Source organism: Ursus americanus, chromosome 20 (genome assembly GCF_024610735.1).
Source record: "Ursus americanus isolate L20-20 chromosome 20, mUrsAme1.1.p, whole genome shotgun sequence".
NCBI lineage: Eukaryota > Metazoa > Chordata > Mammalia > Carnivora > Ursidae > Ursus > Ursus americanus.
In genome coordinates, this window is record NC_142146.1 from 27,672,200 (window position 1) to 27,688,076 (window position 15,877).

Sequence of the window (15,877 nt, forward strand, 5' to 3'; positions counted from 1 at the left end):
GACTACCATATAAGTGATGTAGTTTTCTCGCGCATCACATCAGGAAGTAATGTGATATTGGTGTACCCTACCATTTTTGGTTGCATCGTGTCCACCGTGTTTCTCCCTTGTAAAGGTACTTTTTTGCCCTTTGTAACTTATAAGTAATTTGTTAGGAGATACTTTGAGATTGTGGTAAAACCTTGTTCTGCAACATGCTTCTGCCCAATGGTTTTAGCTTCATTTGTTGATTCTTCCCTGAATCAATTATTACTATGGTGGTAGCTTGCAAGGTAATTTTTTAAATTGAATGAATCAGTCTTAAAAAATAGATTGTCCTAGTTGACTATTGAACTATTTCATTTCTCTCAGCATACTTTGAGAGAAGTGTCTTTCTACCCTACACCCATTAGAATTATTTCCAGAAAGAATCAGTATTCCATGTTAGCCCTAGCTAATTGCACTTCATTTAATGGCTTCATTTTTTTTTTCTTTTTGCCTGTACAATGAATCCTACATGTTTAAATGCAAAACCTCTTCAGCAGCTTATATTAGATATAAACATCCTCATGAACAGCATATACAATATAGGTATTAAGTCCTTAATCTATAGACATTTTCCTTTTCATTAATGTAAATACCCATATGCACAGCTGTAAAATGTTTATAAACTTTTGGCTTTCCCACTGAATTTCCATAAACAGCTCTGGTACTTTATTTACAACTAACTAAAAATACTTCTCATTTCTTGTGATTAGTTGTATTAATACTAATAATTAGGACATAACAGAATATGAAAACGTAGATACCCTACTTGAAGGTTTTCTATTTCATCTAACTTTATTAATCCAAAGTTAAAAAGTCGCATTATAGTATTTTATTGAAACAATACTAATAATAATCATAATAATAACACCTGAATTTGTTTTGGATCATTCTTCCTGGCACTTTCAAACTCTCAAGATCTTTACTCTCATACTGTCCTTAATCCATTAAAATAGTCTATTTTTTATGATCATGCATTCATTTATTTGCCATTAGATGAAAATTTATTGGGAAATAGGATATTTACAGTCTTAAAGTATCTTCCCTCAAATTACTTATATGCCTCTTTGAGGAGGTATTACCGGCAGGTTGGTGTAGAAACTAAGGAGCAGAGAAATCCAATTATATGACATCTATTTATTGGAAAATTTTTGGACCAATACCCTGGAGAATGTTTGTAATATAGTGGGCAATGTAGTAGGCGTCCCAAATCAGTTCCAAGCCCTTGAAAGTCATCACATAGACCTTAAAAGGTGAACTGGCTAGCTCAAGTCCACAAAGCAAATGGTCAAGCTGACACCAGAATTAAGGCCCACGGGCTTCTTTTGAGGTCAAGTCTTCTCCCAGTATTTTCTGTTACCATAAAATAGTAAAATGGTTATCTCACATCCTTGAGTCATTTCTAAGTAGTAAATTAAGCATGTACAGTAGAAATGTGTCCTTGGGGAAACAGGATGGTTCTACTTCCACTTTCTGGAAAGAGGGCCTCCACTGTTGGATAGCTGGGATTTCTGGGCGTTGTGATATGATTTCCATACAACGTTCCCTTTAAAGGGCCCAAGACAGCAAAATGATGTAGACACGATGAGATACTTGTCTAAACTCTTTGATACATTTAAAGGATGCATTTAAAGTTTCCTGAATTTCTTAGTGTTTCTGGTATGTAAAGTTTCTCCCCCCAAATAGATTGTTCAGTTCTCTAAACGTAAAAGCAAGGTTTGTAATTCCATTCTCTGGAGTACCCAATACAGCGTTTTGTACATAAAACTGTGCTCTTTGAAGACAAATTGGTGGATACAGGAACTAAGGGCTTGAGTTCACATTTTCACCCCATGGTAAATTGCTCACAGATCTTCATTTTACATGAGTTGGGGTCTGGAGAGTTGAGTGACAATCTGGACTTGGGGGTTTTCATTGAAGTGGTAGAGTTCCTGTCATGCGCTGTAGGAGTCGGGTTCCATGGGACAGAGACTGGCAGTCCATGGCCCTGTAGCTGTGGTATGCTACTTAACCTTTTGCGGCCCGATTTCTTCATTTCCATCAACAAGATGAGCGAGTAAGGTCTGCTCTGCTGGCCTTTCCCAGGTTTGAGGTGAGGAACATGGAGATACCAGCATAGTAACTTACAAAGTAGCAATCAACTGAGAGTAAAAATTAAGTGAATTAAATAAAAAATATAAATATTAGTATTAGTGTTAGTGTATTAGTATTAGTGTTCCTCTACCTCTACGGATTCTGAGTTTCAAATTAGAGGCAATGCTTCTTTACTTCATTGTGGGTATCCAAGAAAACTTATTTTATTTAACAAGCACTTTAAGAGTGATTTCTATGTACCAGGCATAGGTGAAGAGTTTTACGGTAATGAGCTCACTTAATCCTGACTGCAAGACTATGAGGTAGATCCCATTCTTGTTCCAGTTTTATAAATGGAGAAACTGAGGCACAGGGCAGTTAAGCAACTTGCCCAAGATCAACTATTAAATAGTGGGTCTGGGATCCAAACTCAAGCAGTCTACTAAGAATCCTTATTTTTAACCCCCTGAGGATGCTGAGGACGGCTGGCTACAACGGTAAAGATGAGGTGCCCCCTGTTCCAGTTGAGACCTCATGCAATGTGAAGGCTGTGGTTTTCTTATTTTTAAACACATGGACTTCTTTACAGTCAAAAAACAGAAATGCAATTGGGACTGGATAATTTTCATGGAGGCCTTCAGAAATGAATCCAAGTTTAGGGGAGGGAAGTCTGATATTTGGCTTCTTCTGGGAGCACATAAAATATTTTCAGGCTATCCTGATTTTATCAGGCAGATGTGCTCCTGAGATATTTGAATATTTCAGCATGCCACAAATATTTATAAGGTCATCCGATGCTTGTATAAAAATACAAGCAAAATCATCCAGAAATGTTTATGTTCCACCAAACGAATTCAGTGTGTGAAACAGAAATTCTCCCCATGCCCCATATGCTTTATCCTTTCATGGTCATATCTGGACAACTTTAAACAGTGAAGTCTGAGGTATGCACTCTGGGTGTTTACAAAACTCTTCCTGAGTTGGGTCAGCAAGACCATCTTCCTTGCATAATTGAAACAATGTAGCAACAAGCCCTTTATTTTATTTTATTTTATTTTATTTTATTTTATTTTATTTTATTTTTTATCAAGTTTCTGTTGGTCTGGGAAAAGACATGGGTCTAAATATATTTCTAAAAATCAACTTTTTGAGATATAATTAACAAATGATGTGATGATCTCATTTTAAACGTATGAAGACAGAATTTTAATTATGAGGTTTCTTTTTTTCCCCTAGGTCCATATCCAGAATGGAGACTTGGAAGGTGTTTTGGGAGTTCATCTTTCTGTCAGCTAGTTTTGGCTTCATCAAGTCACAGAGAATTGGTAATGCATAGGATTCTCTAAGCCAAAAATGATGACCTTGCCATGGACCTATGGGAGTGACAATCTTAAAAGAAAATAGTACAGAAGCTTCATAATTAACGGAAGGGAAATTCTTCTTTTCAGGAGAGCTTAGAATCTAGAGGCTTTTAGTGAACAGAGTGCACTTGATTTTTTTCAAAGCTTAACCTCAAATGCCAAAAAAATAGCTATTAAAAAATGCTATACTTCCGAATGTGTTACCAGGCTCTCAAATGCTTTTGTAAACACGGGTCTATTCTCTTGACTCTGCATTTCGCTTGGTCTCCTTTGGCAGAGCCGTTCTGAGAGGTAATTATTGTCACAAGATGGATAGCGTCACTAAATGCCAGTGACACCTCTGCAATTTTTTTGTAGTCGTTTTAACAGATTGTTGTGACTTTTCTCGATGAAAGTCTCATGAAGAGAAGATTGAGTAGCCTGAACCCCCACTGAGGCAATATTGAGGTTTAAATATTTATATATAATTACACAGACTGTTATTTGTTGGAGAAAAACCCCCACGAAGCTCTCTAAATTTTCCCTCCAGCTCTGACTCCCCGCTCTTGTGAACAGAAGCTGTGACAGTCAGTCTTTTCATGTTTCAAACACCTAAAATGACAAAGGGCTGGTGGAGGGGTTAAGAAAAATAACAATGTATGAAAATGTAATACATCGCTCAAGGTGCACATCATGGAACCCATACTTATTTGCCTGAAAACCTGTTCCACAGAACTGTGAGTTTTCTCCTGATCGGAAAGATCAGGGAAACACTTTCATGTCTGTGTGGTCTCTAAAAAGAGATGTTAAGGGGACAAACCAGTCAGCCATTCCTGGAGCACTCACTGAATTCTCTCAACAGGATTGCATTCTGGAGTGCCAAAGGGAAACAGAGCTTAAAGGTCCATGAGCTCATTTATGATCTGTCTTTTCTAAAATCATGATTCCACTTGGCTTTATGACCGAGATTAGGCAAACTCTGAGAAGTGGGACTCTGGAATCTAGACGTGATTTAGTGTCCCTGGAGCACACTACCCTTCGTCAGCCCTTCTCTGCCTAAACTCCTACAAGGACTTTGCCTTTCTATAATAAGGACTTTTTTTTTTTAATTTTATTTTTTTTAATTTTATTTTTTTAATGATTTTTTATTATATTATGTTAGTCACCATAGAGTACATCCCCGGTTTCCGATGTAAGGCTCGATGATTCATTAGTTGCGTATAACACCCAGTGCACCATGCGATACGTGCCCTCCTTACTACCGATCACCGGCCTATCCCATTCCCCCACCCCCCTCCCCTCTGAAGCCCTCAGTTTGTTTCTCAGAGTCCATAGTCTCTCATGCTTCATTCCCCCTTCTGATTACCCCCCCCTTTCTTTTTCCCTTTCTTCCCCTGCCATTCTTCCTAGTTCTCATGTTCCATAGATGAAAGAATACATATGATAATTGTCTTTCTCTGCTTGACTTATTTCACTTAGCATTATCTCCTCCAGTGCCATCCATGTTGCAGCAAATGTTGACAACTCGTTCTTTCTGATAGCTGAGTAATATTCCATTGTATATATGGACCACAACTTTTTTTTTTTTTTAAAGATTTTATTTATTTATTCGACAGAGATAGAGACAGCCAGCGAGAGAGGGAACACAAGCAGGGGGAGTGGGAGAGGAAGAAGCAGGCTCATAACGGAGGAGCCTGATGTGGGACTCGATCCCATAACGCCGGGATCACGCCCTGAGCCGTAGGCAGACGCTTAACCGCTGTGCCACCCAGGCGCCCCAAATGGACCACAACTTCTTAATCCAGTCATCTGTTGAAGGGCATCTCAGTTCCTTCCATGATTTAGCTATTGTGGACAATGTTGCTATGAACATTGGGGTGCATATGGCCCTTCTCTTTACTACGTCTGTATCTTTGGGGTAAATACCCAGTAGTGCAATGGTGGGGTCATAGGGTACCTCAATTTTTAACTTTTTAAGGGACCTCCACACTGTTTTCCAGAGTGGCTGTACCAACTTGCTTTCCCACCAACAATGTAGGAGGGATCCCCTTTCTCCACATCCTCTCCAACAATTGTTGTTTCTTACTTGTCAATTTTTGCCATTCTAACTGGCATGAAGTGGTATCTCAGTGTGGTTTTGATTTGAATTTCCCTGATGGCTAATGATTTTGAACATTTTTTCATGTGTCTGTTAGCCATTCGTATGTCATCATTGGAAAAGTGTCTGTTCATATCTTCTGCCCATTTTATGATTTGTTTATTTGTTTCTCGTGAATTGAGTTTGAGAAGTTCTTTGTAGATCTTGGATACCAGTCTTTTATCTGTAGTATCATTTGCAAATATCTTCTCCCATTCCGTGGGCTTCCTCTTAGTTTTTTTGACTGTTTCCTTGGCTGTGCAGAAGCTTTTTATCTTGATGAAGTCCCACAAGTTCATTTTATCTTTTGTTTCTCTTGCCTTTGGAGATGTGTCATGAAAAAGGTTGCTTTGGCCGATGTTGTAGAGGTTGCTGCCTATGTTTTCCTCTATGATTTTGATGGATTCCTGTCTCACATCGAGGTCTTTCATCCATTTGGAGTTTATCTTTGTGTATGGTGTGAGAGAGTGGTCAAGTTTCATTCTTTTGCATGTAGCTGTCCAATTTTCCCAGCAGCATTTATTGAAGAGACTGTTTTCCACCGGATGTTTTCTCCTGCTTTATCAAAGATTAGTTGCCCAAAGAGCCGAGGGTCCATTTCTGGGTTCTCTAGTCTGTTCCATTGGTCTATGCGTCTGTTTTTGTGCCAGTACCATGATGTCTTTGTGATCACAGCTCTGTAGTACAGCTCGAAATCTGGCATTGTGATGCCCCCAGCTTTGTTTTTCCTTTTCAACAGTTCCTTGGTGATTCAGGGCCTTTTCTGGTTCCACAAATTTGAGGACTATTTGTTCTAGTTCTTTGAAAAATGTCATCGGTATTTTGATCGGGATGGCATTGAAAGTGTAGATTGCTCTGGGTAGCATGGACATTTTAACTATGTTAATTCTTCTGATCCATGAGCATGGAATATTTTTCCATCTTTTTGTGTCTTCTTCAATGTCTTTCAAGAGTGATTTATAGTTTCTAGAATATAGGTCCTTTATGTCTCTGGTTAATTCCAAGGTAACGTATGGTTTTTGGTGCTATTGTAAATGGGATGGATTCCCTAATTTCTCTTTCTTCAGTGTCATTATTCGTGTATAGAAATGCAACTGATTTCTGAGCATTGATTTTGTATCCCGCCACATTACTGAATTGCTCTATAACTTCTAATAGTTTGGGAGTGGATTCTTTTGGGTTTTCCATATAGAGTATCATGTCATCTGCGGAGAGAGATAGTTTGACTTCTTCTTTGCCTATTTGGATACCTTTTATCCCTTTTTGTTGTCTGATTGCTGTTGCAAGGACTTCTAGTACTATGTTGAATAATAGTGGCGAGAGTGGGCATCCTTGTTGAGTTCCTGATCTTAAGGGAAAGGCTTCCAGCTTTTCCCCATTGAGAATGATATTTGCTGTAGGCTTTTCATAGATGGTTTTTATGAGATTGAGGAATGTACCCTCTATCCCTACACTCTGAAGGGTTTTAATCAGGAAAGGATGCTGTATTTTGTCAAATGCTTTTTCTGCATCTATTGAGAGAATCATATGATTATTGAATTTTTTTTTCTGGATAAAATCTATGACACTGATTGATTTGCGAATGTTGAACCACCCTTGCATCCCAGGGATGAATCCCACTTGGTCATGTTGGATAATCCTTTTAATGTACTGTTGGATTCTATTAGCTAGGATCTCGTTGAGGATTTTAGCATCCATATTCACTAGGGAAATTGGTCTGTAATTCTCCTTTTTGATGGGGTCTTTGCCTGGTTTGGGGATCAAGGTAATATTGGCCTCATAGAATGAGTTTGGTAGCTTTCCTTCTGTTTCTATCTTTTTTTTTTTTAAGATTTTATTAATTATTCAACAGAGATAGAGACAGCCAGCGAGAGAGGGAACACAAGCAGGGGGAGTGGGAGAGGAAGAAGCAGGCTCATAGCGGAGGAGCCTGATGTGGGGCTCGATCCCGTAACGCCGGGATCACACCCTGAGCTGAAGGCAGACGCTTAACCGCTGTGCCACCCAGGCGCCCCTGTTTCTATTTTTTGACATAGCTTTAGGAGAATAGGTATTATTTCTTCTTTGAATGTTTGGTAGAATTCCCCAGGAAAACCGCCCGGGCCTGGAGTTTTGTTTTTTGGAAGGTTGTTTATCACTGATTCAGTCTCTTCATAATTAATTGGCCTGTTTAAAAAATCAATTTCTTCCTGTTTCAGTCTTGGTAGTTTATAGGTTTCCAGGAAGTCCTCCATCTCTTCCAGATTGCTTAATTTATTGGCATAAAGCTGTTGATAAAAGCTTCTAATAATCCTTCCAATTTCATTGGTGTTGGTTGTGACCTCTCCTTTTTCAATCATAATTTTATTAATTTGGGTCCTTTCTCTATTCTTTCGGATAAGTCTTGCCAGTGGTCTGTCAATTTTATTAATTCATTCAAAGAACCAGCTTCTAGTTCTGTTGATCTGCTCTACTGTACTCCTGGTTTCTAATGTATTGATTTCTGCTCTAATCTTGGTCAACTGCTTCCTTGTGCGTGGATTAGGCCTGTCCCTCTGTTGCTGTTCCAGCTTCTTGAGGTGAGAATATAAAAACTGCATTTTAGATTTTTCTGTTCTTTTGAGTGAGGGTTGGATGGCTATGTATTTTCCCCTTAGGACTGCTTTTACAGTATCTCATAGGTTTTGGACCATTGTGTTTTCATTCTGATTGGTCTCCATAAATTGTTTAAATTTATTTTTGATTTCCTGGTTTATCAAATCATTCCTGAGCAGAATGGTTCTTAGTCTCCAAGTGTTTGAGTTTATTCCAAATTTTTCCTTGTGGTTGAGTTCCAATTTCAAAGTGTTGTGGTCTGAGAACATGCAGGGAATAATTTCAGTCTTTTGGTATCGGTTGAGACCTGTTTTGTGACCCAGAACATGGTCTATTTTTGAGAATGTTCCATGGGCTTTAGAATAGAATGAGTATTCTTTGGTTTTGGGGTGTAGTGTTTTATATATATCTATGAGGTCCAACTCATCGAGTATGGCATTCAAAGCTCTTGTTTCTCTGTTGATTTCTTGCTTAGGTGATCTGTCTATTGCTGATAGTGGAGTGTTGAGGTCCCCTACTATTTATGTATTTTTATCTATATGTCTCTTTATTCTGGTTAAGAGTTGGCTTGTGTATCTTGCTGCTCCCCTGGTGGGGGCATATATATTTATAATTGTCATATCCACTTGTTGGATACATCCTTTAAGAATAATATAGTGCCCTTCTGCATCTCTAACTATAGTATTTAGTTTAAAATCCAATCTGTCTGATATGAGAATTGCTACCCCAGCTTTCTTTTGAGGTCCATTGGCATGAAAGATGGAACTCCATCCCTTTACTTTCAGTCTGAATGTATCTTTAGGTTCAAAATGAGTTTCTTGTAGACAGCAAATGGATGGGTCATGTCTTTTTATCCAATCTGCAACCCTGTGGCTTTTTATGGGAGCATTTAGGCCATTTACATTGAGACTGATTATTGAGAGATATGATTTTAATGATGCCATGTTGCCAGTAAAGTCTTTGTTTCTATAGATTATGACTTTCTGTTCTGTATCACTCTTGGGGCCTTTTTACTTTTATAGAACCCCCCATAATATCTCCTGTAGAGCTGGTTTCGTGGTTATGAAATTGGTCAATGACTGGTGATTCTGGAAGGTCTTTATTTCTCCATCAATTCTGAATGACAGCCTTGCTGGATAAAGGATCGTTGGCTGTATGTTTTTCTCTGAAAGAGCTTTAAAAATGCCCCCCCCCAACCCTTTCTCTCATTCCAGGTCTGTGTAGACAGGTCTGACGTAATTCTGATACCTTTGCCTTGGTACGTGAGAAATTTCTTTGCCCTGGCTGCTTTCAATAATGTATCCTTGGATCTAATATTTGCGAATGCACTATGACGTGACGTGGCGTAGGTTTGTCATGGTTGAGCTTGGGAGGGGTCCTCTCTGCCTCTTGGACACGAATGTTTGTTTCCCTTGATAGATTAGGGAAGTTTTCAGCTACAATTTGTTCAAATATCTCTTCTAGACCTCCGTTTTTCTCCACCCCCTCGGGGATGCCGATGATTCTGACATTGGAACGTTTCATTGAGTCAGTAATCTCCCGTAACCTACATTCTTGAGATTGGATTTTTTTTAGCCCAGATTCTATTTTAGCTTTCTCTTCTACTAACCCATCCTCCAATTCACTGATACGTTCTTCTGCCTCATTCACCCTGGCCATCAGAGCCTCTAGTTTTGCCTGCATTTGGCTCATAGAATTTTTAATTTCTGCCAGATTCGCTCTCATTTCCGCCCTCAGAGATTCTATATTCTCATTAACATTTTCGTTAATACTTTTTTCAAGTCTACACATCATGTTGACCATTGTTACTCTGAATTCCATTTCTGATAATTTGGTTATATCCATATCCATTAGTTCTGTGGCAGAGGCCACAGACTCATTGTCTTTTCTTTGCTGGGGGGGATTTCTCCTTCTCGTCATTCTGATGAGGAGAGGTTGCGGGGTTGTCCAGAGCCCAAATTATTGACCGGGACCCAGGCAGTGTGCACTTGTTTTATAGGGATCTTAAGGATGTGGGCTTCTTGATTTTTCAGCCTGCTTTCTGGGGGAGGGGCCTGCCGCACCGATACTCAGGCAACCCTGTTTCGGTAGAGTCTCTGTGTCCCTTGCCAGGGGGGATGGGCATGGGCACACTGTGAGCCGGTCTTTCCCGGCTTTTGTTCTCTGGCGGCTTTCCCTGGTGGTTTGCTGTGCCTCTTCTGAGAGTCAGAGCAGCAGTGGCCCAATCTCAGCCTCTGTCTCAGAACAGAGGGATTGCGGACCGTTCTCCACTGATGTTCTGGCCACTTTAACTCTGTTTCTGTTGGTGCTGCTCAACCCTGCAGCGTCCTGGGATGTGCGCCCCACACCTGACGTCCCAGCCCTCACTTCCAGGGCCGTCGCATCTCTGTCCTTTGTGTTTCTAACACCGCCAGCTGCCCCCGCGCATTCCGGAGCTCCCGGTCTCAGTTTGGTTCCAGTGAGCGCACTGGAGCTCCGTTTCAGTCTGGTGGCATGCGCTCCCGGCTCACGGTCTCAGTCTGCTCTCTCGGGGGTGCCGTCCCCAAGTCTGCCTTCTCCCCCGTGCAGGTGGCTACTGCTTCCCGGCGCCTGAACAGGGCGGCTCCCTCCCCCTTCCGTTTATCTTCCGATATCTGTGCCCGGTTTCATGGCTCCCCGCTTCGTACCCCAATACTCAGAGCTGGAGATGTTCATTTGTAGAGATCCAGATGTATCTTCCTGCGTCTCAGGCTGATTCCATGGATGTTCAGGCTGGTCTGGTACCCAACCAACTCGACTCAGGGGACTGGCTGAAAAAGGGGTCCCCTACTCCTCCGCCATTTTAACTCCTCTCTATAATAAGGACTTTTAATTTAATCTTCTTTATGGCAGTCCAGAGTATGAACCGGATTTCAGGAGACCTGGTTTCTAATACTGGCTGTTTGAACTGATTCATGTGAGTTACTTTGCCTTTCTAGGTGTTCTTTCCCTTATCTGTGAGATGGACAAATTGGGTTCATTCTTCTATACTTGCATTTTTCAATACAGTGACCACCAGTCGCATGTGACTATTTAAATTAAATTAAAATTCAGTAAAATGTTAAATTTATTTTCTCATTTGTGCTAGTTACATTCCAAGTGCTCAATCACTTGGAATGAAGATGTGTTATATTTTCATACATTGTTACTTTTCTTAACCCCCCCACCAGCCCTTTGTCATGTACCTAATGACTATAGTATTGTATTACATAATACCATAGGATTCTTTCTAGCTCTAAAATGTTCTGATTCCCTTATTTGGTTTCATTAATTTTCAGTATTTCCATTCTTTTTAATGATATCTTCTCCCTTTGTCCCTCCCTCTCTCCTTCTCTCTTTCTCAAATATTTCCTTCCTTAAATATTTGTTTGGGTGACTATTCTATCCTAGACACCTGAGTGATGGACAAACAAACAAAAGATATGATATCGGTTTGCATGGAAACCACTGTCTAGTTGAGGAGATCGCCATTAGTTGAATAAGCACATTGATGAATGTTACATTACACACCAAGATGAAAGAACATGATTCTATGGGAATTAATCAGAAAAAAAAGAAAGAGAGAAAGCGAAAGAAACTTGGTGCCATGTAGGCGCCACATGGAAGCTGTGAGAACTCAGACGAAGGAGCCTGGACCGCAGAGAGTAAAGTGGAGAGGGGAGAGTGAGTGCAGGGCCAGCCCCAGCCAGTATTTTAACCTTTCTGGCACAAGACCAAATGCAAGATGTATTTAACCAGCGTGGGATAATCATGCCCTGGTTTTGAGCCACTTGAAACTAACATCCTCTTCAGCTGGTTTCTGCTTTTTTTTCTTCTCTCACAGACAATCAAATTGGGAAGTGTGGGGGAAAAGTCATGCCGGTTACTGACGAACAGAGAGATCATAATCACCTCTTCCCTTTTTTGGTCTACACAAGCACAATGTTTAATCTGTGTATTTACTTCTTGTCACAGAAATGCAGTGTTTGGGTTGGAAGAGACCAGGTCATCTGGTCAAACCCTTATTGTAGAGAGATGCAATCTGAGAAGCAGAAAGACGGGCTCTTGGCTCAAATCCCGCAGCCACCTGGTGTCTGATCCCTTCCATGCTGGAGACCAGGGTGGGCCCAGCTGGAGCCCCCTTCGCTCTGGCCACTGTTGGGGTTGTGGTTTCCGGGACTGGAATTGGGTTTGGGAGAAATAGTTGTGCAGTGCAGGCTTGAGTTCAGGGAGCCAAAGGACAAATGGGAGCCACACTTATGGTAATGCCATGAGATAAAACTAACAGGGGCTGGTGGTAGCGAGGGAGTGCCAGAGGTCAAACCTAGAAAGCAGATGTCTTAGGTCAGGTTCTCGAGATGCAGAGCCTGGGACAGGAATTTGGTGAACGTGTCATTGTGAAGGAGTACTCTTCAGGATAGACTTGTAAGGGAAAAAGAGAAGTGAGATAGGCTGGGGGTGAAGAAGCCAAGCAAGGATGTAGCCTCAGGTAACACCCAACATTGACCTGAGCCATGGAAGATGCTGGAACATAAATGGCACCATGAGTTGTTTCAGTGAAGGCAAGGGGGCCAGGTGTTTGTAACCCCAGATGATCGACCATTGGCCACCCAGGTGGTGTCACTTTCCAGGTGTCTCCAGATGTGACTACTCTGCTCCCTTCAGCTACGGATAGGTCCCTAGACAAAGTGTCAGAGGGGAGCAGTTAGCTGTAGCACTTGAAGCAGCTGGGGCACAGGTGTGCCAGCCCAGAAAGATCTAGGTGGGGCACCAACAGCATCCTCTACTGGTTGAAAGTATTTTATTAAGTTTAAGGGACGGGTGGAGGGCCATGGTCGGGAATCTCACTGAGGGGGTCAGATGTCTGTTCGAATGAAACAGAGAGTGGCAGGTGAACAAGGGTAGATGGTGGCCATGAGGAAGCAAAGGAAGATGACGATATGCTCAGGCCGTGCATATTAGCTCTTGTCCCAGAGCCGTGCAGGCCAGTCCGCGGGCTGTGAAGGCAACAAATGGGGGGAGATAGAGTCACAGGCAGTAGCTGTCAGTTTTGTGCTGTTTTGTCTTGAATTGACTCTCTTCCCCAGTCTGCAGGGAGGCTTCTGTGGGAGATGTCGTGTTTCTAGTGGACGCCAACGTCAACCCCCAACACACCCGCAGCGTGCGGAACTTCTTGCACATCATGGTAAACAGCTTCAATGTCAGCAAAGACGCCATCCGCGTGGGGCTGGCTCAGTACGACGACACGCCCCATTCCAAGTTCCTACTTTCCACCTACCCCCGCAAAGGCGATGTGTTGGAACACATTCAAAGGATTCAGTTTAGGCCTGGGGGCCGCAGGTTGGGCCTGGCCCTGCAGTTCCTTCTAGATGAGCACTTCCAGGCAACAGCGGGGAGTCGGGCGGGCCAGGGCGTGCCTCAGGTGGCCGTGGTGATCAGCAGCAGCCCCGCGGAGGACCGCGCGCAGGACGCCGCCGAGGCCCTGAAGAGGGCGGGCGTCCGACTCTACACCGTTGGTGTCAAAGACGCAGTTTTGGCGGAGCTCAAGGAGATTGCGAGCAGCCCGGAGGAGAAGTTCGCCTCTTTTGTTCCCAACTTCTCCGGTCTGGGCAGTCATGCTCAGAAGCTGCGGAAACAGCTCTGTGACACTTTGGCAAAGGCGACTCAACCTGTTGACAACGTCTTTCCAGGTACACTTTCCCCTTCCTGTTTCTGATCTAGAAGTCACAGGGCTCCAGGCTTTATCTCTTATCTTCATCTCTCCCACTGTCCTTATTTTCCATACGTGTGTATGTTGAATTTTAATATCACAATCTCATTAAACTCTCTGTACTCTCTGCGCCTCTCCAATCATTGACCAGAGGCTTACAACTTTTAAAATACAACTCGTGGGCCATATGCGGGTTCTATATGCAGATGTAACGTGAGTCCATTTGTGGAGGAAGAATATTTGTTCCTAGAGTGATGTTATTCCTAGATGAACTTATCCATGTTGCCTGGGTGAGGGGCAGAGGAGGAGAGAGGGGACAGTGGATCCTCCAGGAAGCTTGCTTATTTTATTGCCAGGGTGTTGGTATAAAGTACTGGTTATGAGGATGAATGTAAGGAAAAGTAAGGTCTGGGTTCAATTCCACTTCTTCACTTTTGAACTGTGTCAATTTGAACAAGTTACTTTATCTCTTTGAATCTAAATTTTCTTCCTAGGATGGTAGTACCTGCCTCAGAGTTTTGTTGAAATCATTAAATAAAATTATGCAAGTCAGGGGTGCCTGGGTGGCTCAGTCGTTAAGCATCTGCCTTCAGCTCAGGTCATGATCCCAGCATTCTGGGATCGAACGCCGCATCCGGCTCCCTGCTCGACAGGAAGCCTCCTTCTCCCTCTCCCACTCCCCCTGCTTGTGTTCCCTCTCTCGCTGCCTCTCTGTCTGTCAAATAAATAAACAAAATCTTTAAAAAAAGATAAATTATGCAAGTCAGGTGCTTATCACAGTGCTCAGCCCATCAGAGGTTATAGCATTATGGTCATTATCTGTGATGTTGTAATTGTCATTAGCTTTGTACTTCTGTTGGTGGTGATGGGGCAGAGACTTGCAGAAATCCTTTATGAGGTAATTACTTAATTCTATGAGAAAGCAAAGAAGTTTGAGCAGAGGAAGAGAAGCTTGCTAGTGGTTTTCATCAAAATGCATAAGAGGATAGAGCCTTTATCACTTACTCATTATTTTGGCATTTCTACATGAGGCATAAGGTAGGTAAATTGGAAGGACTGCTAAAACTTTTCACCCATTTGATGCTGCAGGTGTATGGTGGTAGTAGTGCATTTGTACAACCAAATTATATACCTTGCTTTTGTGTATCACTTCAGCATTTCCAAAAGGTTTTATATACTTAATAATACTAACTACCATTTTCTTGGTACTATATAGTTTGCCAAACTTGTTTACATTGCCCATCTGACTGATAAATACATACACAAGGCGATTCTTTGTTAGACCCATAGGGATGTGTATGATACATAGGGAAATTAGTATTTACTTTTACATAGGTATGTAAGGCAACTGGTATTATTATTTGCATTTTTCAAGTGAGGAACCTGAAGCTAAAGGTAACATAACTGGGTGGTAGAGCTAGGATTTGATCCCAGGTTAAGACCAGATCCATTCTAAGAGGACAAGTGTCATAGATTGTGTTCCCCAGAAGCAGAGCTTGAAGCAAGGATTTGGATATACATTATTTTTTTATGGAAGAGCTCCCAAAGGTTTGGTAAGGATGTTGGGGGTGCAGGACAGAGAGATAGAGGAAAGAAAGGAAGAATGTAATCTCAGGCCAAAGTTCCAGAGGGTAGTTTTAACTTGATCCTACAGGAGAACTCAGGAATACAAATTATGCTTCAGCTAGGCTTTCGTATATTGTAGGCAAAGCAGTTCCAGGAGCTGAAGGGAAGTCCTCCAAAGAACAGTGTACAGAAATGGTAAAAAGGAATTCAAAAGGACCTGGGCAGAGCACAAATAATGTCTGCTACAGTAGAGTATCTTATTTTATCCTCAAAACAACTCTGTGAGAGTGGGAGGGCTGGTATAAAGGTTTCAGTGATGCAGAGAAGAAAACCGAGTCTCAGAAAGGTGGGTGATAAATAGGTCATAGGGCTCCTAAGTGATGGAGCTACAATGATGTGTCTAATGGAATACAGGACATATTCTAGCTTTCTGACCTCTTGGTACCGGCACACTTG

The 15,877-nt window shown here is 41.8% G+C and overlaps 1 protein-coding gene across 3 annotated transcripts in view; it reads left to right on the forward strand.

Annotated features, from left to right (window-relative positions):
• The window catches only part of LOC123788369 (collagen alpha-4(VI) chain-like), a 123,409-nt gene that overhangs the window by 24,025 nt on the left and 83,507 nt on the right, over window positions 1–15,877 (forward strand). For all 3 annotated transcript variants that reach the window (XM_045791731.2, XM_045791730.2, XM_087870197.1), the window contains 2 exons: window positions 3,334–3,422; window positions 13,233–13,835. In XM_045791731.2, coding sequence (XP_045647687.2) covers window positions 3,347–3,422; window positions 13,233–13,835 — 679 coding nt within the window. In that variant the 5' untranslated portion in view covers window positions 3,334–3,346. The remainder of the gene's footprint in view (window positions 1–3,333; window positions 3,423–13,232; window positions 13,836–15,877) is intronic.